The following is a 25,047-nucleotide window of genomic DNA, read 5'->3' as shown; positions in this document are numbered from 1 at the left end:
AGGTGGCTTATCTCTGCTGGGAGGAGAATGGACTGATTGCATAGTTTAACTGCCCCTTTGACCTTTCGGTTGAATGGGCCATAAAACCTGCATTTTTTCTGCTTCCCTTTTCCAAAGGTGTTGTTGCAGGTGTGAAGTGAAAATGTTTACTAAACAGTAAATTCTCTAAGTCCTCTGCATTTCCAGCATTGTTGGGCTGCTCTGAGTCTGTGTGGGATGAAGGTCTCTAAGCTCCCCTGCTGATTCTGTGGCCAGCATCCTTTCCTCCTTGACTTAGCATTCCTGCCCTCTTGACTGTTTGCTTCATCCACAGGGCCGTCACCCTGCAGGCTTCTCAGAGGAGTGTAGTATCTTTGCCTCCTGAGCACACAGCCTAGTGGGAGGTCACGGGGAGGTGTACAGTGAAGGCACCCAGGCCACTGGCCACAGCACACACACAGGGCCCTTCACCTGTGCTGAGACATTTGGTGTAGATAAGGTCTTGGACAAGGGCATTGCTAAGAAGATGCACTGAGAGATGGTGGGGTAGAAAAGCCAGGCTGGCTGGGCAGCCGGGGTGACTGTCACATTCGCAGGGATCAGAGAAAAGGGGCTGAGTGCCATGGAGCTTGGGCGATGTGAGGAACCAGGTAGGTACAAGCCGTAGGTTATAGTGAAGTTAGGCCTGAACTTAGTGGAGATGTACTGTCTCTAAAGCAACAGTTCAACCTTCCTAACTCTGCGACCCTTTCATAAGCTTCCTCGTGTTGTGAACCTCCTCCAACCATAAAGTTGTTTTCATTGCGTCTTCATAGCTGTGATTTTTGCTACTGTTGTGAATAGTAATCTGATAGACAGGATATCTGATATGGGCTGAGAACCCGTCTTCTTTAGCAAAGGTCACTGAGATTTCTGAAGCTGTACTCATAGCTTAACTCTTGGAGACATTAGGAGGAAACCCCTGCATTTTGAGTTTCCAGGGTTCCTATTTCCATTCGGGTCACATTCATTGTCATCTGAACGTTATGCACGTACGGCAAAAGTGGAAGCTATAATGACTATGATGAATGTCGCCTCAGCTACAAAGAAGTTGGGGATTTCCAAACATTTTGTTGTCATTAAGAGCTGTCTCTAGCCAGGTGTGGTGGCTCATACCTTTAATTCCAGCACTCGGAGGCAGAGGCAGTCAAATTTCTTTGAGTTCGAGGACAGCCTGGTCTACAAATCAGTCCAGGACAGCCAGGTCTCTGCTACACAGAGAAACATCTTCTTTTTTTCTTTTCTTTTTTCTTTTTTTTTTTTTTTTTTGCCAAAGGATTTTTTTTTTTTTTTAATTGAGCAAGGCATGACAGGTACTGCAAGAAGAGTGGAGCCAGGGAACAGCTGTTCAGATGTGCGGAACCTGCCTGCAGCAGTCCTTTACTGTCTCCTGGCGCAAACACACTGGCGGTGCCCTCCAGAGCCGGAGCACCCTTCTGCGAGATGAAACACTATAGGAAAGGAGAACGAGTAAGGAATAATCTGCATGATCCTTTTTTCTTAACAAAACAAAAATTAGTAGGTCTTTGGAATTTGCTTCAAGGAATAGTGAGTGAAGTTCTGAAGGCTGGCTATGTTTCTTTTCCTTTTAGATTGATAAGAAAATTTAATAGCCCGGGTGCATTCCAAGAGTAAAGTAAGTCACACACCCCCTTATTGACACACTGAGATTCCCCAGGCACTCATGGAGATTCTGACCACGGGCACTGCTCAGAGCTCTCACTGTCCTACAGACAGCTGGGCGAGAAAAACCAACTCTCTCTATGTAAGGAGCTCACCAGCCTATGTAGGGAGGCCAGCACACTGTTGTGCAGCTCGCAAGCAGTAGAGGCTGTATGGGTGCGCACAGAGCCACTCACCTCGTTATGGAGACCGGTAACATAAATCCTGCTGTCTATGGTATCCTGATGCCTTCCTCAAGCTGGATTTGCAGCCAGTGCAGGCACAGGAAGCTAGAACAAAGAACTTCTTTTGTGTGGTATCTATCATATCTATCTATCTATCTATCTATCTATCTATCTATCTATCTATCTATCTATCTACCTATCACCTGTCTGTCTGTCTATCTATCAGCAGTCTATGTGTCCCAGGCTAGGTATGGATTTGCTTTATAGCTGAGGTTGACCCTGAACTTCTGGTCCCCCTGTCTCTGCATCCTAAGTACTGAGATTTTAGCGTGCTTCATCGTGCTTGGTTTTATGCTGTGCTGGGAATTGAAATCAGAGTTTCACATATGCTAGGCGAGTTCACTGCCAACTGAGCTGTATGCCCAAGCAAAATCGTTACAATTAAAACATCTTCTTGTATTCTTTTTTTTTTTTTTTTTTTTTTATAAGGTTCACTTATTATATGCGTGTGAGTACACTGTCGCTGACATTGGATCCCATTACGGATGGTTGTGAGCCACCATGTGGTTGCTGGCAATGGAACTCAGGACCTCTGGAAGAGCCCTCTCTGCAGCCCTGCTTTGTTGGTTTAAATCTTATTTTGGGGGAGCGATTTCTGGTTATCTTGGACTTTGCTGGGTGGTGGAGGATTACATGAACTTTTCTACCTCCTGGTGCTGGCATCACAGGCATTTTGTGGCCACCCTCATTTTATGCAGTGCTGGGGTCTGGTGTTGGGTATCCAGCTCAGGGCTTTGTGAATGCTAGGTAGGCACTCTACCAACTGTGCCTTCTAGTTTATTAAACCTTCTCAAAAGAGCTCAAGTAGCAGGCAAAAGGGGCCTGAAATGTCCAGAACAGCAAAAAGCATGAAAGGGTCTTTTTGAGGTGACCTGGCACAGTCCCTCCAGCTGAAAAGAGGCTGTGTTTCCTTATCATGTCCTTCCTGCTCCAGTTGCCCAGGTGTGCTTTGTGGTTTCCAAATACCCACTGGACCGGCTTTAGTCTGACGGCACCAGCTTCTTCATAATCCTTAACTTCCTTTTCTTAGAACCTTTATGAAACTCTCTTCTTCAACACGGCCCTCAAAACAACTCTGCTGTGCAACGTAGTCGCTATTCGAAGTTTTTCACCCACTGGCAGAAGTCAGTGGGAGAGCCCTTACTGGTGGCCTGGTTCTATGGTGGATACTTATTGGCGGAGGCACCTCTCATATTGTCGCTGTCGCCATTCTGTGGTGAAATAATGAGGAGGTTAAAATGGCTTTGCAGCTACCTGTCCAGCACCCTGTCTGCCTGCATGCCATCATGCTTCCTGCCATGACGCTAATGGACTAAACCCCTGAAACTGTAAGCCAGCCCCAGTGACATGTTTCCCTTCATAAGAGTTGCCATAGCTGGGCGTGGTGGTGCATGCCTTTAATCCCAGCACTTGGGAGGCAAAGGCAGGCAGATTCTGGGTTCGAGGCCAGCCTGGTCTACAAAGTGAGTTCCAGGACAACCAGGGCTACACAGAGAAACCCTGTCTCGAAAAACAAAACAAAAAAAAAGAGTTGCCATGATCATGATGTCTCTTCTTTGATAATGTCATACACATGTGCAATGTATCTCTACATATCCACCCAACTCCCCCAGATAATGCTAGCATACCCCCACCTTCATGCGACCCCCCTTCTTTGTACAAAGTCCAATTAGTCCAACTAGGATGTCGATTGAACAGCCCAACTGTCTTGGTCTTGTACAGGTGACCACAGCTCTAGTGAGTTTAATGGATACAGTGGCCGCATCCATCTAGTCAGCCTTCCCCATCCTTTGGCATTTTACATTCTTCCTGCTGCTTACGAGATGTTCCCTGAGCCCTGGGACCGGTGGGTGTTGATTTAGATGTCCCATTAGGGTGAGCACTCAATGGGCACTTATCCTTGGTATTTTGCCAGTTATGAGTGTCTGTGTCAACTGTTCTCTACTGCTCTGGGTAAAATCGAGTGCAGACACACATAGACTAGGACAGTTTAACAGTGTCTTAGCTGAGGTTCTACTGCTGTGAGCAGACATCATGACCAAGGCAAGTCTTATAAAGGACACCATTTAATTGGGGCTGGTTTACAGGTTCAGAGGTTCAGTCCATTCTCATCAAGGTGGGAGCATGGCAGCATCCAGGCAGACATGATGCAGGAGGAGCTGAGAGTTCTCCATCTTCATCTGGAAGCTGTTAGCAAAATACTGGCTTCCAGGCAGCTAGGATGAGGGTCTTAAAGCCCACACCCACAGTGACACGCCTACTTCAACAGGGCCACACCTTCTAATTGTGCCATTCTCTGGGCTGAGAAAATATACAAATTGTCACAAATAGCATGTTCATTTGAGTAAAACCACAGTTGGAGGTTGGTCTTTAGGGTTTATGACCTACAGAGCCATGGGCTTCTAACCAAGTTCATAGTATCAGACATGAATTTCCTTCTGTGAAGCAGGCCTCACGTCCAGTCAGAAAGCAGTTAGTTATTGCATAACGGTCACACTACTCCACCAGTGCACATCTTGCCTGAGCTGTCGATCTGTAGCTCTTGGGGTTGGCTGTTACAGCTGATGGCTTCTCTTGCAGCTTTCTAACACTGTGGAAGATATTTAGCAGGGCGAGAGTTTTAAGGTCAGTTCCAGCTTGATTTCTGTGTGTCCTGTAACCAAAGTGTGTTGTACCTTCAACAATAGGACATTACCATCCAGCTATGGGAAGCAGCCCACAGCAATGGCAGTAGCCTGTGTTGTATGTAGGGGTGAGGGTAGGGGACCTTCCTCATAGCAATTCATAGGGAGGTATCAATACTTAGCTCTGAGATTTTCACTTAATGACCCCTGTCTTCTGAGGGAACCATCTATGCAGGGTACCTGTGTTCAAACTACCTTTTAAAAAATTATATTTTGAATTAGCATACAAAATAGTGGTTTCTGTAGAGTTTTTGTACATTCGTAGTTTTGGGTAATCTACTCCCACACACTCCTGCTTTGTCCCCTCATCTCACTCCTGCTTTGACCTTTGTACAGTCAGGTCATGGAGTGAGATCACTGACCCGCGGGATTCATCTCAAGCTTCCAAGGATCTTCATTTACACCTGCAGGTTGGCAAGTTCAACTTACATATTTTTTCTTTTCTTTTCTTTCTTTCTTTCTTTCTTTCTTTCTTTCTTTCTTTCTTTCTTTCTTTCTTTCTCTCTCTCTCTCTCTCTCTCTCTCTCTCTCTCTCTCTCCCTTTCTTTCTTTCTTTCTTTCTTTCTTTCTTTCTACATATTTTTTTCTTAACGGACCATATCACTTTCCTTTGGACACATAAATCCATATAAATGTGTGTGTGTGTTTTATACACCTATGTGTAGTAACAGCTTTATTGAGATAAAGTAGTTATGCAGATAACCCTGTTAGTATTTAACGGGCATGACTTGGTGTGTTGGACACATGTAATGTATTTGCAATACTGAAGCCATCATCAAGATGATAAACTTCATCCTCTCTGAAAGTTGGAGTCACTCCTGTGTGCGGTGAGAACGTTTAGCAGGGCAACTGTCCTCCTGTCAGATGGTCAGCATCCAGTGTCCCATTGCTCAATGTAGGCATGATGTGTGATGGTCTCCAGGCTTGTTCATCTTGCACACCCTTAACTCACACTCACCAAACACTCTCTCTCGCTCTCCTTCCTCCCTGCTCTTGGCCACCACCCTTCCTAGTGGCTACTTCTTCAAGTCTGACTATTGTATTTTGTTTTTAAATTGATTTGATGACAGTGACCTCACAGATAAGAGCATGGCATGGCTAGATTAAGGGAACCACTCAGACACTTGCTCAGGTCCGAACCCTGTATATCTGTCTCAGTGACTTTCTGCACCGTTAGAACGGCCATGCTTGAGGCTTGGAGCTTAGCTTCACTGAGGGTCTTACGTTTTCCATATCAATTGTCTACTTATGTACTGTGACAGTTGAAAGCTTCATCTCCTCTTGGACAACTCGTCCTTTGGCCTGACTTCATCCATCCCTGTCAGCTGATATTACCTCTCTGGGTCTCCTGTGAGTTGACCGTGCTGTTTGTCTTCCATGACTGAGTGGCGTCACTGGTATCCTACCTCAGGTTTTGCTCACACTTTTGTGAGGCTTTCTTTCTTCATGAGGCTAAACAGTAGCCTGCTGTATGGATGACCCCATTCCTCTATCATTCTTATTTAATGTCCTTAGAGGAGATATCCTTCCTTAATGCCAGTGACTTTGAGCGTTAAAGCAGGTGATGTCAGAACTGGAAAGCAGTGGGAACCTCAGTGCATGTGGGAACAAGAGGATCCGAGGAGTGTCTGACTCAAGGGACATTGCACTTGGTCTGTTCCTGAGCCATAAACCACAGGGAATGACCCAACTTTAAGACACTAGGCTTTGACATCACAGCTAACACACACATCCAGAACTCCCAACTCAGTGGTTGCCTGACCCTGGTTTCCAGGTTCCATAGCTGGTTTCGATAGGATTTGACAGATCGTAAATCAGTGCTCCATCTGGATGGAGGCACTGCTCACCAGCAGCCATGTCCTAGTCATAAGACAGCATTTCATGGCCCTTCTTCCCATAGTCTGGCTCATACATTCTTTTTGTCCCCCTTTCTCAGTGTTCTTTGAGCCATGGAGGGGGTGATGTTGGTGTCCTGTTTAACCCGAGCACCATGGACATTCTTGTATATATTTTGGTGGACATACACTCATTTCCTTTGGACAGTTGCTTAAGAGCAGAGTTGCTGTATGTTAGAGAAGGTAGATGTCTGGCTTGGGTACATGTCATTGATTTACATATCATGAGGTATATGCCCACCAGGGATATATATATGATTCCGTTCACTCCACATACTTGCTAATGGTTGTATGCCCTATGACCCTCAACCTTGTTCCATGCTGGAGAGCAAATCAGGACTTTGCACATGCTAGCTTAAATGCTCCACCATGTAGCACATCCATGTAGCACTTGTATGTATGTGTGATTTTTTTTTTTTAAGACTTATTTTAAATCATGTTTCTCTGCATGGGTATGTGTACAGACTGATGTGCAGGTGGCTAAGGAGGGCCAGAGGCATTAGGTCTGTACAGAGGCTTTGAGTCTCCCAGTTTGCACACTGGGAAACAAACTGGTTTCTGCAGAGCGCTAGCCACGCTCTCTCGACTGCCAAGCCTCCCCTGTGTGATTTTTTTTTTAATCCTGCCTTCAAGTATGAGCCTGAGAGGAGGTTGCCAATCGATATACCTGTGGAATGAAAATCAATTGCCAATATGTAAGCACAGCTCCCTACTCATTAGGTTATCTGTCTCACGGACAGACAGACAGACACCCAAACCCAGCAGGAGGCTCCAGTAAGCACCAGGAGAATACATCGGGACTTTGCCTGCTTTTCCTTTGAAACAACCTGGGCTAATAAACTCTGGTCTCGGTTTTCTTGCATTCTTCCACGATAAGAATCATGCTGAAATTTAAACAAAAGGTCCCCCTCCTGCAGGTTCCTGGAGGGAAGTGTGACTTGAAGCGTTCCAGGGTTTTGCTCCTTTCTGTTTCTTTGTTGAAAGACCCAGGGAAACCCCTGGAGCAGGAGAGATCACACAGCAGCAGTGTTTGTCAAGCTGCTGGGGGTGGGGTGGGGTGGGGGCAGTTCTGTTTTATTTTATTCTGCATTTCTGGTGCCCACACTAATTTGTTGCTACCGGTGTGTCCAGTTGTTACCATTCCCACCCCCCTCCCCTCTCCCCATCCCTGCCAGTGTTTGTTATTTTCTTCTGATAGCCAGCCTGACCAGACCAAGACAGGATCATGAATAGTAATTGTGTGCTTGTTTGCTTGGTTTTAAGATGGTGTGGGGGCCGGGGATTAGGGTTGTTTGTAGCCCAGACTAGGGGTATTTGTAGCCCAGACTGGCTTAAACCTGTAGATAGCTGAGGAGGACCTTGACATTTTGACCCTCTTACCTGAGTGCTTCAGTTGTGTACCCCGCCATATATGATCCTGTGCTGGGGATCGAACCTAGGACTTTCGTGCATGCTGGGCAGGCACTTTACCGGCTGCATCACCAACACCCCATGGTACGGCTTTAATTTGCATTTCTGTGTTGGCTGAAAATGTTGGGCGTTTTCCCGTCATTTTACTCAGTCCCTTGAGATCTGTCTCTTCGTTGGGCAAGCTCATTGATTGGTTGGATCCTTTTCCTTCTGTCTTAAAAAAAAATGTAGTTTTTAACTATTTGTCCCCTGTCAGATGTATAGCAGGTGAAGATTTTTCTCCCCAAGTTCTAGGTAGCAGGTGTGAGTTCCCTCTCTTCGCCGTTGGACTCTGCGAATACATTTGGAAGTATTTTACACGTTTTCCTCTGACAACCTCACAGTTTCAGGTCTTGCATTAAAGTCTTTCATCCATTCTGAAATCAGTTTTTAAGAATTTGATTTATTAATTTTGTGTTGTGTGTGTGTGTTCTGCCTGCGCGTGTGGCTATCAGCACCACGTTCGTGCTTGGTGGCCCGTGGATGTCAGAAAGGGCTCCAGATACCCTGGGACTGAACTTACAGGTGGTTGTGAGCCACCAAATGGAGTGGAAGCTAGGTCCTGTGTAAGAGCCAACAGTGCTTTGAGCCAGTGAGCTGTACCTCTCTCCAGTCTGAGAATCATTTTTCTAAATATAGAAGAAAAAAAAAGTCCCCTGTACCCTAGGGTAGCCTTGAACTCATGACAGTTTGGAAGCAGGACTTGGTGGCATAGAAGAAAGGAATCTAGGACACCATGGTGGCTTGTGGGGCACTTACTCCCATCCTGCAGGTGCCCAGGATTTGGTCATTTTGACCAGTACTAAATAGAACAGGATTATCTAGCTTTCCTTTGATCTATAGGTAACACAGTCTACATTTGGGGCACTTAGGAAGCATCCCAAATAGAGACTTAAATGAAGCCTTAATTCATTCTCACAGATGAAGCTCTGTGAGATTCATCTGCTCACCCTATCAGCCATTCTTGCTAATTTGGTAAGCAAATCTGCCCATCTCCAGGCAGAAGAGAAATCAATATCTCAAAGGCAGTCCTTCCACGACTGTTAATGCTGCTTGAAAACCTTCGACTCCTCGCCTGTCCCCAGGACACTGATGTACGAAGTCCTTTCTCACGGGGGGAAACACCGGCCTCAGGAGTCTCATAGACGTCGCTCTCATGGGATGGTTTCACTGCAGTGGTCAGCAGTCGAGAAGTTTTATATTGACTCTTTGGTTTTTGCTTAACATACATGGAACCACTCCATGGAAAGTCCCCACATTGGTCTTGCTTTTGGTTGCACAGCCCTGAAACTTCCTACTTGTCCACGTGACCTCACTTGTTTGGCCAGATCTTTGTCTGTTGCCAGAACTGCCAATAACATAGGCTTCTCGTATTGTTTGTTTTTGATGCTGGGCGCTAAGCCCAGGCCCTTGCACACATACACACTCTACCTCTAAGCTAGTCCCAGCCTAGGTAGTGTATTGTCTTAGGGTTTCTGTTGCTGTCACAAAACGCCATGACCAAAAAGCAAGGGGAGACAAAGGTTTATTCAGCTTATACTTCCAGATCATAGGTGATCATTGGAAGAAGTCAGGGCAGGAACCTGGAGGCAGGAGCTGATGCAGAGGCCACGGAGGATGCTGCTTACTGCCTTGTTCTCCATAGCTGGCTCAGCTGGCTAACTTAGAGCCCAGGACCACCAGCTCAGGGAGGGCTCCACCCACGATGGGCTGAGCCCTCCCCATCAATCACTAACTGAGAAAATGCCCCAGGACTGCATCTCACGGAGGCATTTCCTCAACTGAGGCTCCTTCCTCTCTGGTTTCTTGCTTGTGTTAAGTTGGCACACAATACCAGTCAGTACATATAGTTTTTAGATTTTCTTTGTATGATGTTTTACCTTCATGTGTGTATGTACACTGTGTGCCTAGAGCCCACAGAGGCCAGAAGAGGGCATCGGATCCTCTGGAAATGGCATTCTAGGTAGTTGGGAGCCATTTGGGTGTTGAGAATGGAGCCAGGTCCTCTCCAAGAACAGCAAGTGCTCTAAACCACCGACCTAGCCAGCCCTCTAGCACTCTTCCTCCTCCTCCTCCTGTCCCTCCTCTTCCCTTCTTCCTCCTCCCTCTTCTCTTCCTCTTCTTCTTCCTCCTCCTCCCTCTTCTCTTCCTCTTCCTCCTCCTCCTCCTCTTTTTTGAGATAGGATTCCATTGTGACTATGTAGCCCTGTTTGGCCTGGAATACCCTATGTAGACCAGGCTGGCCTTGAACTCACAGAAGTCCAGTTGCTTCTGCTTCCCAAGTGTAAGATAGTGTTAAACTTCAGTTTCACCCCATGTCTCCAACACACATATCAGGGTTTTCTTCTGCAAGTTCTTGGGGTTTACATAAAACACACACACACACACACACACACACACACACACACACACACACACACACACACACATGCCCAAGGACTAATGTCCCATTCACAGCACATCATTTGTTTATTGTTTTGTTCTTGCAGGGCACACATGGGTTTAGTTTGCTAAGCTGGTATTCAGGCAGCTCCCAGACCCAGGGAGCGTCTGATACAGAGTGATGGAGGATTTGTTCTCAACCCCCACCACCCACTTCTGACTTCACCTCTGAAAGAGCTCCCTCAGTGCGGAATAACTTAATGCCATGGTGACTACAGAAACCATACTCTTACAAGTTCTTAAATATGTAGAACTCAGAAAACTTGATCCCACTTCAGTGTGTAATTTGTATTAATATTGTATTTATACTTGAAGTCTTGGAATTTGGGTTGGTCTGCCAACAAAGGAACAGATCACAGATGGAGAGAGGCTTAAACAATGGAAGTGTGTCACCTTCGGGTCTGGAGGTTGGAAGCCAGAGATGGAGCTGCTTCCTGAGGGCAGAAGCAGGATCTGAAGTAGGCCTCGCCCTTGGCTTGTAGAAGAGCATCCTTTCTCCCTGTGTGCCATGCCAGAATTTCTCCTGGGGAGGGCACCAGTCATGGTGAGCAGAGGCCACCCTAACGCTCATGCGGACATAGCGGCTTCTGTAAAGACCAGCGATACCGAGGTACTAGAGACTAGACTTGACATGTGGGGACACAAACTGATCCATAGAAGGAGCTCTAACAACCAGCCTGTGGCATTTCTACCAAGCATCGTGCACAGGGTGCAGAGCATGGGTCCCAGTTCAGGTTGGTCCCCAGGAATCTCCAGGCTGGTGGAGAGCTGCAGGGTTGAGTCCCTTCTTGCATGGAGGCCATGGAGCAAGCCTGTCTCGGGAGGAGGTGCGGCCCCTTGCTGCTTGCCAGCTCTTCGCTTACTCAGATCTGCCTAGAGTCAGTACGGAAACACATACGTGAGTCACCTCACCCGGGCACCAGAACCTTGCCATTCTCCTAACGTTTAATCAAAACTCCCTGCTTAAAGCTGAATGGATGACTGCTCTCTCATCTCCAAGTATGTGACTGTAGTCATTTTCTTATTTGCTCTTTGCAGTGACTCCTGAGTACTGTCCAAACACATATGTGCTGTGGCGTCCTGGCCATCAGAAAACCACACCAACATCTGACGCTGTGGGGCGGCGGTTCTCAACCTGTGGGCTATGACCCCTTTGGCCAACCCCTATGGCCAGAAATATTTACAGTGCGGTTCAAAACAGTAGCAAAATGACAATTATGAAGTAGCAACAAAATTAATTTTATGGTTGGCAGTCACCACAGCGTGAGGAACTGTGTTAAAGGGTCGCAGCGTAAGGGAGGTTGGGACCCCCTGCAGTGGAGTGGTAGCCAGGGGTGTCTTTATTCAGAGTTGGTTTATAGTTGAAGCTCAACTGTTTCTCTGACAGGCTGCATTGGTAGAGATCTGTACATAGAGCTCTTTAAAGTTATTGTTCAGCTCTTTATGAGTAATTTGCCGTTTTAAAAGCTTGTGATGGCCCATGATATTCTTTGATAATAATGCTTTATATGAGAGGCAGGAGCATCATAGTTTAAAAGTTTTTACATCACTGGGCTGGTAAAGAGCACTCAGCAGGTAAAGGGGTCTGCTGCCAAACCTGGCAAACAATTTAAATCCCAGGGTCCATATGGTGGAAGAAGAGAACAGACCTCCTGCAGGTTGTCCTCAAACCACATGTATGCCATAATAGTAAATAAATAGATGCATTATTTTTGTTACATTGCTAGATAGATTGGTAATAGCCCACCACCTGTTACTTGCAGTGAGTGGGAGAGCAACGGGACACATCTCTCTGCCCATCATCAACAGAGAGCCAGCCTATAGCGTGAGAGGAGCCCTCTCCTGAAATTCACTGTTGCTTCTTGTGAATTTTATTTGTAGAAAACAAAAACCAAGCTGGGGGTGGTAGGGCCCAAGGCCTTGAGAGGCATAGTTAAGAAGAGCTTCAAAAGATTGAAGCCAACCAAGTCTAACTAGTGAATTCCAGGCCAGTCAATGCTACCTTGAGAGAAAGACCCTGCTTCAACAAACAAACAAACAAACAAACAAAAGTAAAACAAAACCCCAACCCCCAAGGCTTACTGCTTTTATCCAATTAAAAAAGAAAAAATAATTTTTTCTTACTGGAAAATTGAAGTTACCGGAATATGCCTGTAGAGAAAATTGTCTTTGAGGTTATTGCTGGCGTGTGTAGACTTGAAAGGAAGTACATGCTAGGAACTACTAGATCGTAAAGTCGAAGGCTATACTAATAGGACAGAGTGGGCTGTGACCGTCACGAGTTTAGGGATTTTTTTTTAAAGAAGATTGTTTTTAGAAAGATTATTATTATTATTTATTTATTTATTTTATTTATATTAATACACTGTTGCTGTTTTCAGACTCATCAGAAGAGGGCATCAAATCTCATTACAGGTGGTCGTGAGCCACCATGTGGCTGCTGGGATTTGAACTCAGGACCTTCGGAAGAGCAGTCAGTGCTCTTAACCGCTGAGCCGTCTCTCCAGCCCTAGGGTTTCTTTCTTGATTAAAAATGTAAACAGATCATGGTGCATATACTTAAACTGTTGAATTGTATTCTTAAGTAGGTAGTCTTCACTGTCAGGAGACACCCTTAACTACTCCTCTGGGTGTGTTAAACCAAATAGGGAAGACGTGCTCCGACTGTGGGCGCGGGGCTCCCAAACCAAAGGTGAGCAGAACTGCCTGATGCAGGTTGATCTCTCTGCTTCCGGCTCCTGGCGCAGCGAACCAGCTACTTCCGGCCGTGATGGACCGTTCTTAGAAATAATCTTTCTAAGAACAATCTTCTTCTCAGACTGACAAACCCGCCATTCCTTACGTTGCTTTTTCTGGGTCCGTTTCTCCTTCTGGTCTTTTCATCTCCTAAAGCAGTCGCAGTGAAAGACAGATCAGGCAAACACTCGTTCTCCCCTGTGCAGAAATGCAGTGGTCCCAGATGTGTGCAGTGGAAGTTGTTTACACAGACCGAGTCTGCAAGCCCAGAGATGAAGGCCCGCTCAGGAAAACTCTGATTAGAGAAAAATAGGCCACCTCACTCACTTGATGGAAAATCCAGGATTTCCTGATGTGGGTCCCTCGATTGTTTAAGGGCCGTCAACCAAATAGTTGTCCGAAGTAAAATAGAAGTTTGACAAATGCAGCAACTGTGTGAAAGAAATCAGTCTCGAAGGGATAAGCTCACATCCAAGCAACTGGAGAAGCCAGGCTCATAGAGTCAGAAAATCAGGGTCGGGGGACGGGGAGTTAGAGTCTAATGGGGCAGAGTTGTGATGGGGGAGACAGTTATGAGGACGGATGGTAGTGGCGGTTATATGGTGCCGAGCAACTTAGTACAAAACTCAACACCTCATGACTCAAATTGGGCTGGGCTTTGATCTTAGCACTTAGGAGGCAGAGACAGGTGATTTTTTTTATTATTTATTTGTTTGTTTGTTTGTTTTGTTTTGTTTTCGAGACAGGGTTTCTCTGTGTAGCCCTGTCTGTCCTGGAACTCACTCTGTAGACCATGCTGGCCTCGAACTCAGAAATTCGCCAAGGCAGGTGATCTTTAAAAAAAATCTTTAAAACCTAGTAGGGTAAGTTTTTTTTTTCTGGCCCGAGATTTCCATTTTCTAATTCAGCAGACACAAAATCTACCATCATGTGGTCTTCCACTAGACTCATGGTCCTCTGTAACTTGTGAGGCCTGGCTACATTGTCCTCTACCACAGGCCGGGCTGTTTCCACTGCCCGCCTTTTCTACAGCGGTGTGCTGTGCCCCTGAATGGTGGGACAAATCAGTGCCTTCCCTCTCATCTGTTGTTTAGAAAAAAGTCAACCAATACAGAAGCAGAGACCTGTCTGTCCCTGAATCTAAAAATAGCCATGGATTTTATCACTGAAAGCCCCATCATATGTCAGATGTCAGGAGCCCATCTCCCTTCAGTCAGGAGCTCCGGGAGAAGACCAGAGGCAAAGCGCGCTGAGCTTTTCTGAGAATACAGAGGAACGCTCAAGCAACCATGTTTTGCATCTAAATATTTGGTTGTCTAAAGAGAATAAAGCAGGGAGGCAGCTAAGCAGATAAAAGCGTGACTTCAACCCTTGGAACCCATGTTAAAAAAAAAAAAAGGGCCAGGTGTGGTGTGCATCTGCGGTTCTGGAGCAATTACGGTGAGATGGGAGGTGGAGACAGGATGGCCTGACCTCTGGAGGGCCAGCTCACCTGCAGTATTACCACCACCTGATGAGGTCTCACGGGTGCTCCCCTGCCAGTCACTCCCATGGTCTCTCGAGTCCCAGGAAGATGCACCGTGTCACTGGAGCAGGTTAACATTGTGTACAGAGGTGTTGGGAATCCAGAGGGAGTTTATGAGCGGTGCATCGACTTTAAAACGTGTCGTGTTCCGTTGCTTCTCTGTGGTGGGAAGTGTGGGTGGCCTTAGAAGTCGAGAGAGACCCTGAGGTACTCTGGGAAGTCAGTATGTGGGTGAAACCTGATGCCAACCAGACCGATCCTTTCAAAATAAAGACAAAATGTCTCTCAGAGAGTTAGTCATGTCTGCATCCTAAACATCCTTAGAGCAGAGCCCCTCCTGGGTACCAGAGGACTGCATATCTAGGACCAGCCCCAACACTACTTGAGTTATATAATGGCATCTGACACAGCCAGGTTCTTAAGAAACTGCTGTGCTGTTTAAGGAGGAGACCAAAATACAGACGGGGCTTTATGTAAACTAAGGAGAGTTGAGTTCATCTTTAAAATATTACTTGTATGTGTGTGTTTCTGTGTGCACGTGAGTACGGGTGCCTATGGAGGCCAGAGTCACCGTTGTCCCCTGGAGCTGGAGTCATGGCAACTGGGTGCTAAGAACTGAACTCCTGCATAAGAGTGGTATGTTCTAACTACGGAGCCGTCTCCCCAGCCCGATTTCTTTTTTAAATTTGTATTTATTTATTTTATGTATATGATTGCTCTGCTGCACGTACACCCCTCCGACCCCCCCTTGCCAGAAGAGAGCGTCAGATTCCTTTATAGATGGTCGTGAGCCACCGTGTGGGTGCTGGGATTTGAACTCGAGACCTCTGAAAGAGCAGCCAGTGTTCCTTACAGCTGAGCCATCTCTCCAGCCCTCCAACCCAATTTCTTAAGAAGAGAAAACGGATGGGAAATGTGAGAGCCACTGGGACCGTGACCCTAGTTTCAAGGACATTCCGTGGCCCCATTAGAGCGTCCGGAGGCCTGGCTCCTCATCTGCTAAGTAAATTCTTTGAGGGAGGAGAGAGGTGAAGTGAGGTAAGAGTGAGGGTGAGGATGTGGTATTTTTGGAATAGTTTGAGATACAAAGAAATTTCCTGATAAGATTAGATTCCTCCCAAGTGAAACTTGGACTCTGGTCACTCTTACCAGCGAAAGGATAACACACGGTTAGCTCGGGGAGCCCGGCTCACTGCTCTTGCGTCAGCTTTTGTGCCATGTCCTGAGGTGGCTCTGAGGGAGAGGAGGGATCAGTTCTTGTGGGCCACGTTGTTTTGAGGGGTTTGTTTGCAGCTTTGACCAGCGAGTCACTAGGCCCGGGATGTAGTTCAGTCAACAGGGTGCTTGCCAGACGTGCATGAAGCCCTGGCCTCTGGTCTAGCTCTACGTTAACTGGGCACGGTAGCCCCTGGATCCAGCACCTTAAGGCCATCCCTTGCCTTCAGGTTGTCTTACTTTCTCCTCAGCAATGCTTTTGCTTAACCCTTGTGCCTGAGCCTGCATTAAAAGGTAATTAATTAAAGCAAAAAGTCTTCTCATGGCTTCTGGTTTTTTTTTTTTTTTTGACCCCCAACTTAGTGTGTATATGTGGCAGTAATATAAGGTCTCCACAATTAGAATACAGTAAAATTTAAAAAGGAATTTACAAAGATCAAAAGCTACAAATTATGAGCCTGATATTACTGGAAACAAATATTAATGTTTTGGGTTGTTGTTGTTGTTGTTGTTGTTTTCAACACAGGGTTTCTCTGCCTAACCCTGGTAGTCCTGGAACTCACCGTGTGCTCAAAAATGGGTTAAGAGAAAGCCGTCTCTCTAATTAAGACAAGTCGCCCCAAGGTGCTGGATCCCTATGCCACCACACCCAGTTACTGTCCTGCTGGATGCACCCTGAGCTACATCCCCAGGCCTAGATAGGTGACTTAATGTCACCTCCGTGGCCTTGAACTCACAGAGATCTGCCTGCCTCTGCCTCCCAAGTGCTAGGATTAATAAAGGCACTAATATGTTTTCTTCCAATGACTGAAATATATACTCTATATAGAAAACATGGAAATTAGCGGGAGGGTGGGGCTTGTATTTGAGGTGAGAGCAGTCTCTGCACCTCTGGGCCCTTGTCGTTCTCTCCCATCCACAGCTGAGGTCTGCTGCCTGCCCCTGCCCCCGCCCCCGCCCCCCCCCCCCCCCTTCGTGCAGGCAGCTTTGCTTTGTGCCTGCCAACCATCCATCCAGTTTTGTTGTTCTCTGAAGGACAGCGCCCTCCTGCAGTGCATACCCCAGGGCACTCTGGGCGGTTGAACCTGAGACTTGACTGGCAGAGGCCTCTTGTGGAGGGAGTGACTCCTTGCTTACAGACCTTGAGTTCAGACCCTGGTCTCCATCAGACCTTAGCAGTGGACAGACTGAGTCCCCCTTGCCCCCGTATTAGTGATAACAATGATTTCTTAGATAAGATTACTGTGCACAGGGGACTGTCACAGTTCTCTCCACGGTGAGTGATGTCCCTCACCACCGACACACCTGCTGTCCCTTTATTCAGAGGTGTTTATTGAGTCCAAGTGCTCCTAGCTTTGTTCTAGGTGCCAGGATCCAACTCCTAAAAATCCCTGCTAAGGGAAGTTGCTAATTCCTAGGAAGAAAACAGGCAATTAAGAAGATGAGTAGGCCGGGTGTGGTGGCACACGCCTTTAGTCCCAGCACTCCGGAGGCAGAGGCAGGCAGATTTCTGAGTTCGAGGCCAGCCTGGTCTACAAAGTGAGTTCCAGGACAGCCAGGGCTATATAGAAAAACCCTGTCTCGAAAAAACAAAAACAAAAAAAAAGATGAATAGAAATCCAGGGTGCTTGTCCAACACTGGGTGCAAGCCTCTCTCCTCTCCATGCACAAACAAGCACTAAGCAAGTGAAAGCCAGGTTGCAACTCGGTTGATAGAGCATTTCTCCAGCATGTGGAAAGTCCTGGGTTCTGTTCCTGGCACTTGTTTGGAGTTATGGATCATCTCTTTTTTTTTTTTTTTTTTTTTTAAAGATTTATTTATTACATGTAAGTACACTGTAGCTGTCTTCAGACACACCAGAAGAGGGCGTCAGATCTCGTTACAGATGGTTGTGAGCCACCATGTGGTTGCTGGGATTTGAACTCTGGACCTTCGGAAGAGCAGTCGGGTGCTTTTACCCACTGAGCCATCTCACCAGCCCATGGATCATCTCTTAAAATGCATTTGTGTAAGCCTGAGCTTGAATTCCCCAGCACCCATATAAAAAGCAGGGTGTGCTGACTGGCACAGACTTGTAACCCCAGCATTGAAGAAGGGGTGGAGACTGGAGGGTCTTGCTGGTCCGCCAGTCTAGCTGTATTGCTGAATTAATTCCAGATTGGTTGAGAAGCCTGGTCTCAAAAACAACCTAGAGAAGCAGTTGAGGCAGGCAATAAATATCGACCTCTGGCTTCCACATGCCTGAGCACCCGTGTGCATGCACACCCACACACAAGCACTTACACATATACGTGGACACCCCCTCTCAACACACATACATATACACACCAAACAGAAAAGAATATATTAGTGTTAGCATAGAAAAAAAACTTCCATGAAGTGATTTTATGCATGTGTGCCTGTGTGCGTTTGAGGGAAAGAATGCTGAGTGACTAGCTGCATGCTTCTCATGTGGAATGTGTCTCTAAGTCCCAGATGAGGGCCAGACCTTACCCTTGTGTAAAATAAAACTTCCTGGCTGTTCCTGCCCTGGTGGGTCCTAGATCTTGCCTGACTGGGGACGAGGACCCCAACGAGAAAGCACAGGGCTTGAGGGAGAATCGAGTGGGTGGTCTTCAGATGGAGACTGCTGAGAAGATATCAAACATTCATTAAATTTTAGCCATTGTAGGTGTCAACCCTGTTACATCCTGTTATAAAATTCAGAGCTTTAACTGGAAGCCAGAGCCACTGTCTGGGGGAAAGTGCCCAGCCCTGGAAGTGGTTCTTATACAAGTACCATACGTGGAGTCTATGCAGTCGTTGATTGATCCCCTCCTTCCTGGCACACTGGACCTCTTCAAATTCCCTGTCTTCCCTCTCCATCTTCCCTTGACCCCGCAGCCAGTTAAGAAGACTGAGTTTAAAGCAGGAAGCACAGACCTTTGACAGAGCTCTTGTCCTGGCTAACTGAGGAATGGGCAGAGGGAAGACAGAGAGCCTCAGAGTCATTAGGTCTCCGAATGTGTACATAGAGGAGGTCAGGCCGCGGAGAAATGCAGTGCAGATGTGGCGCATGCTCACTGGGGGGAGGAAAAAGATCAGACTGTAATGTAGCCGTTCTCAGCCTTCCTAATACTGCCACCCTGTAATACAGGTCTTCATTCTGTGGTGACCCCGCACCATAACATTATTTTTACTGCTACTTTGTATCTGTAATCTTACTACTGTTATGAGTCAGGATGTAAACATCTGTTTTCCAGGTGACCCCCGTGAAAGGTCATTTGACCTCCCCCAAAGGGTCATGACCCACAGGTTGAGAACCACTGCTTTTGTGCCTCTCCACTCTGCCTGTATCTTGTTTATGGACTGAGTTTGCGGTTTGGAGAGTACAGAAGCCATCTCGGGGACGTGCGGGACGTGCGTTCACTCTGAGCCCGTGTTTGCTTAACCTGCTTCTCAGTGGGCTGCCTGGGAACACGGACTCTGCAGTATGTGGGAAATCACACTTTGAGAAGTTCCCTCAATGCCACGACCCACTGTCTCAGTTCTCTGAGATAGAGCAGGTGCCCTTTAAGAAACAATACTCTATCCCACACCACTTGACCAGGCGCTTCAGAATTAATAGGTACGAAGCGCACCACCGGGCATGCGTGGTACGTGGTCACCCAATCATATCAGATCAGCGGCGCGCCGAGGAGCTGAAACCAGACACGTGGTGAGCAGACGTCTCCATCCCTGTGTTTTCGAAAAACATTTGAAGTGATTCGCTTCAGCTCGGGAGGTTTGGGAGGATTAAACCGGGCTCATAAAAGCATCTAACCCAAGATGCCTGCCAGGGCTGAATCCGACCAGTTTAACCTCTGCTAGAAATAGTTCACTTTTACTTTTGTTTTGTTTCTTTCCTTCCAAAGACAAAGTTTTTACCATGTAGCTTCTTCAGCTGGCCTTGAACTCTCCTTGACCGCGTCTCCCCTGCCGACTCCGGTGCCAGCCTTTGCCAAGTGTTTGCCACCACACCCAGCAGCCTCTTAATATTTTGAGAGCTTCTGGGGAGAGAGTGCCCAATTCATTTTATTTTATTTTACTTTTTAAAAAAGATTTATTTACTTATTATATGTGAGTACACTGTAGCTGTCTAGAGACACACCAGAAGAAGGCATCAGATCCCATTACAGATGGTTGTGAGCCACCATGTGGTTGCTGGGAATTGAACTCGGGACCTCTGGAAGAGGAGCCGGTGCCGTTCACCGCTGAGCCATCTCTCCAGCCCCATTGCCCAATTTGTAAACATTTTTCTTTTTACTGTTTATTATTATTATAAAATGCCAACTGTAATAATCTCGACACATGATGATGTCACCTGATTGTGGATTATCTCTCCCTTTTAACAAGGCCCTCTGAGAGCATATGGTTTTTTGGTGTTCATTTTTCCAGCAAGAAGCCAAACTTAGAACCGAGTACAGTGGTGCATGCCTTAGTCCCAGCACTCCAGGGGCAGAAGGCAGGTGAGTGGATCTCCGTGAAGCAGAGTCCAGCCCGGTGTACATTAGTGAGTCCCAGGGCAGCCAGCCAGGACTATGTAGAGAGACCAAGAGGTGTAGAATGCGCAGTTAGGTTGCTTTCCCGTAGGACAGCCTGAGTCGGAGGGTCCTGTGCAGCAGTTTGTGCCTTACTTACTGCCCTGGGAACTTTGCTTTCTGCGAGGCTTGGCCTTTGGGGGCAGAAGGTCAAGCCTCAGCTGCCTGTGGCTGTACCACCTAAGGGCCCGGAGCCCCGCCAGGCAGGAGTGTTTGCACTCTCAGCCTCTAAGATGTCCAGAGGTTTCCAGCTCTGCTTTCCTCTCAGCGGCTCTGTTTACCTGGGAAAATGATCGAGTTACTGTTGATTGTTAGCGCTCACAGGCGCAGGGTTGGGTTTATAATCTCTGCTTTACTGGGAGGGAGGTAGAAACCCAGAGCGCACAGTCTGGTCACTAGATACCCTGCACGCTCACTCAGGCAGGCCTATGGGGGAGATGGTTTGTGTCAGTGTCTCTTTTTGGGGATTTCTGATGCTATTGTCATTGTCTCCCTGGGAGCTGGAACCATCGGGGAACCACCTGGCAATAGATTGGAATCCCCAGTACTTGGAAATGATTAAATTGAATTATAGAATGCAAGATTACTTCTTCACATTGTATCTATGCTCAATTCATCCTTTGAATGATAAGGGAAGTTAAGCTCACCTCACAATGTTTAAAAGTTAAAGGTGAGATGGGAGGGTCAGAGTTCAAGCTCAGTTTATGATACATTGTGTGTGTGAGGGGGCTGGAGAGATGGCTCAGCGGGTAAGAGCACTGACTGCTCTTCCGAAGGTCCTGAGTTCAAATCCCAGCAACCACATGGTGGCTCACAACCACCTGTAATGAGATCTGACGCCCTCTTCTGGTGCGCCCGAAGACAGCTGCAGTGTACCTATTTATAATAATAAATAAATCTTTGGGCCAGAGCGAACAGGGCCAACTGGAGCAAGCAGAGTTCCTAAAAATTCAACTCCCAACAACCACAGGAAGGCTCACAACCATCTGTACAGCTACAGTGTACTCATACACATAAAATAAATAAATAGATAAATAAATTAATAAAGGCCAACCTAAGCTACATGAGGTATTGTCAGAAAGAAAGACAACAAAAGGAAGGAAGGAAGGAGAAAGGGAGGGAGGGACAGACAGACAGACAGACAGAGACTGATTGAGACTCTCATCCTGGGTAATGTTAGGGAATTATCATGGAGTTTCTTGGGTCTTGTAATGTTGTTGTTTTGTTGCTGTTTGTCTTGTGATTGTGGCCATGCTAGACAAGTGCTTCACGCCAACCTACTGTACCCCAGCTCCAGACCTCAAGCTGAAGGACTTGGGTCTTCAAAGACAAAACCCAGCTCTCACATAGGTAGGGGATCAAACCCCCACATCTGTCTTCATGAAGCTTTTGTTGGAAGGGTGGGCTGCAAGCTGTCCCTCAGTCCTCTCACAGCCACCTGTGTAGCTCGGGGCACTCACGTACCTCTGTGGTATCAATGGGAGAGGATTGTGGCCAGCAGGGTAACAGAACAGCAGTGGCCATTTGAAAACTGTGGTCCCCTTCTCAGACTCACAGACTAGCAGAGGAGTTGAGGGTGACGGCAGGCTCGGCAGGCTCGCTGAAAAATAACGCTGAGTCTGTGCTGAGCTGGGCTCGGAAGGGCCGGCAGGACTCCAGCCCGAAACCTCAAGGCTGGTGCCTTTTTCAGAGAGCAGCAGGTGCCGTCAAGCCCTCTGGAGGCTGAGCTAATGCATCATCTCGTTCCAAACTCCCCGAATTTGCTTTGGCTCCAGCTTTGGCCTGGAGGGCCGGTTTTAGAGGATTATGGAGGCCCAGGCCTGCCTGGCTAGGGAACCTTTAAGCCATTGTTAGGTGGTGCTGTTCTGTTTAACAGACTGCAGGAGCTCATCTCTGCTTTACATCTTTCAGGGTTTCTCTAAGACACACACGAGAAAGGCAGGTGCAGCAAACTCTGCCCCAGCCCAGAGTAAATACTTCAGCATGGGACTGACGGAACTCGTTATGCAGCATAGATTGTTTATTCTGTTTTAGGATGAGGGAAACAAGCCACAACAAGGAAGATCGGATTTGGCTTTCTGGAAGCCTTTCCCCCTTTATCCTTCCTTCCATCTTTGCTTCCCCCTTCCCTCCCTCCCTTCGAATGGTGCTGCACTCTAAAGATATGAAACCACTTTCTCAGACTCTTCTCTTTGCTTTTTTTCCCTTGAACTATTGAGGTCGGCGATGGCTAACTGAAACAGACTCTAAAAATACCCCCTAACAGCATGCTAAGTATTTTTTCTTTGTCTAAAATTAGCCCATTCCAGCCGTGTGTTCTGGTTTTCCAAAACCCTCCATTAGCTGCCCTGGCTACTCTCTGTGGGTTTCTGTGTGCCGGGCGACAAGTTGATAAGAAGCCAACCAACGACTGACTGACTCCACAGAGCATTTATTGAGGTGCCTCCTCCCCAGGACCCTTCCCTGGCCCTTGCTACATTCATTCTGTGCCCACCGTCTGCTCGGTGGCAGCTGCCCCCATCCTCTTTGTGGCACTTCTGTGTCCCACATGAGCCCTTTAGGGCTGAGCTCATGTTCCTTTGCGGTCCCTCTGCCTAGTGCAACTATTTGCTAAAGTATTTAAGTGCAGAGTAAACATTTGTTGGAGGCCAAGGCCGGTCCATTAACTAAGCAGCAGGAAGCAAAATATTATTTGTTGGTGGTGTCTGCAAAGAGATTTGTCTTTTCACATGAAAATCAAGAAGTTGGGGGGCGGGGCTGAAGAGATGGCTCGGAGTTTAAGAGCACTGACTGCTCTGCCAGAGGTCCTGAGTTCAATTCCCAGCAACCTCATGGTGGTTCACAGCCATCTGTGATGGGATCAGATGCCCTCTTCTGGGGTGTCTGAAGACAGTGACAGTGTACTCATACAAAATTAATCACAAGGGAAAAATAGAAAATTAAGGAGGAAGGAAAATTAGCCAAGAACCCATGGCCCATGGGGCTACAGGTACAAGACCCGTCACTGGTTAGAAATGTCGGGATTGGTTGCCCCCTGCCTCCTAGGCACTGGCTACTTCTAAGACATATTTTTGTCTCTAAAGTAGTGTCTTTGCAAGAATTCACTCTGTCCTGAGCAATCTCCAGGTGAATGCGGGCACACCTGGTTAGCAGTTTTCACTGGTCAGTTTCTGGAATCTTGCTTCCGTTGTTTTCCCACGCCCAGTATTTTCTTCCTGCTTTGATTTGGAGGCGGGGTCCTAACCTGTACTTTGACAGGATTTCTGTCTTATATATTCCATTTTTCAAATGTCGGCTGTTCTGAGAGGATCCCATTTTATCCCACTTCCCTTGCCTGCGCCCATACTCGGTTGAGAAGACAGAAGTAAGCTACAGGGAGACCAAGTTCTTTCCATCTCTGCTAACAGATGAAGCCGATGGGGAGGGGCATGGTTTGTCTCTGTCTTCCCCAGGCTCCGTTTGGCTCATCCAAGTGGGGCTGGCCATAGCTCAGTGGTGGAGTTGCCTGCCAAGCATGTAAAGGTCCCAGGTTCAGTCCCACTCAGCAAAGTGGGGCGTGGACATGACCCCGGGACGGTTCTGTGTCTTCCCCCATTCACATAGCCATCCTCATCAGCAGCAGGAATTTTGCTGGTTCCCTAGGCTTCACCGGCCACTTGGTAGAAGGGGCACAGTTCTGGGTTTGGCTGGGCTTCATGGTCACAGTCACTGTGTGTGACATTAGCTTTTATTTGTGCATCTGTACAGTGTCCTGCCTTGGGGGTTCGTGGTGGGTGGGCTTCAGTGTGCCATGTGTGGCCTGGACCTCTGCTTGGTCCCCTTGCTGCCAAGGCATGTGTAGGGCAGAGTCCAGAGTCACCCGGCCAACCTAGCGTCCTTTCCTCCACTCAGCACTGATTCAGCTCCGGTTGAGGCTGTCTACTGTAGAGTGGTACTTGGCTGCTTATTGCTTTGTTAATTTGGAATGGAAAGAAAAACGTTCCTAAGCAAGTGAAGTTTAAAATAGGAAAGAAGTTCCTATATCACAGGGACCCTAGGCCGACTCGGTCTCACCTGGAGTTGATTTGCAGTCAGGGGTTGGTTGGACAGCATCCCCTGTGTGACCCTGAGGAACGAGTGTCCTTCATCCTGATACTCTGACTTTTAGAACATCCCTAAGTGCCTGTTTGAAACATTTAGTTTTGTTTGCTTGTTAGAGGACTCCGCCAAGGAGTTCCCAGGGCAGGAAATCGACAGTTTAGGTGAAAAGGTAGAAAAGACGAAATCCTTTACATCCTCATGGAAGGAGTCTGGCCTGAACGAGTGACATTCTTTGCAGTCCCTGGTCCACTGTTTCCTTAGCTTCCACAGTGCAGCATCCTGTGTCCTTGGGACCGTTTGCTCAGGCGATGCCACACGAGCTGACCCTCCCTTACTGTCTTCACCTACTTGCTGTCTGCTCTTTAGCGTGGAGAGAAGGGCAGCTTCCAAGGTGCACACCAGAGCTCTGACTTAGACTCTCCCCGGTGCACACTGTCCTTCAGTTAAAGCCACCTTTCCCCCCTTCCCTTCAACACCGGATCAGCCCAGCCCTCCCCTGTCTTTGCTGGCTGACCCTCTGGACAGTGGGGGAGGGG

The 25,047-nt window shown here is 47.3% G+C and overlaps 1 protein-coding gene across 3 annotated transcripts in view; it reads left to right on the top strand.

Annotated features, from left to right (window-relative positions):
- Nucleotides 1–25,047, top strand: part of Rassf3 (Ras association (RalGDS/AF-6) domain family member 3) — a 65,901-nt gene that overhangs the window by 20,976 nt on the left and 19,878 nt on the right. Inside the window, exon 1 of one of the 3 annotated variants that reach the window (XM_011243388.1) lies at nt 19,486–19,569. The exons of the other annotated variants lie outside the window; for them this stretch is intronic. Coding sequence (XP_011241690.1) covers nt 19,501–19,569 — 69 coding nt within the window. The 5' untranslated portion in view covers nt 19,486–19,500. Of the gene's footprint in view, nt 1–19,485; nt 19,570–25,047 lie in introns of those variants that run through there. 3 annotated transcript variants of the gene reach the window in all.

This window comes from Mus musculus, chromosome 10, assembly GCF_000001635.26.
Source record: "Mus musculus strain C57BL/6J chromosome 10, GRCm38.p6 C57BL/6J".
NCBI lineage: Eukaryota > Metazoa > Chordata > Mammalia > Rodentia > Muridae > Mus > Mus musculus.
The sequence above is the reverse complement of the archived record's forward strand: the minus strand, read 5'-3'. Positions and strand labels throughout refer to the sequence as shown.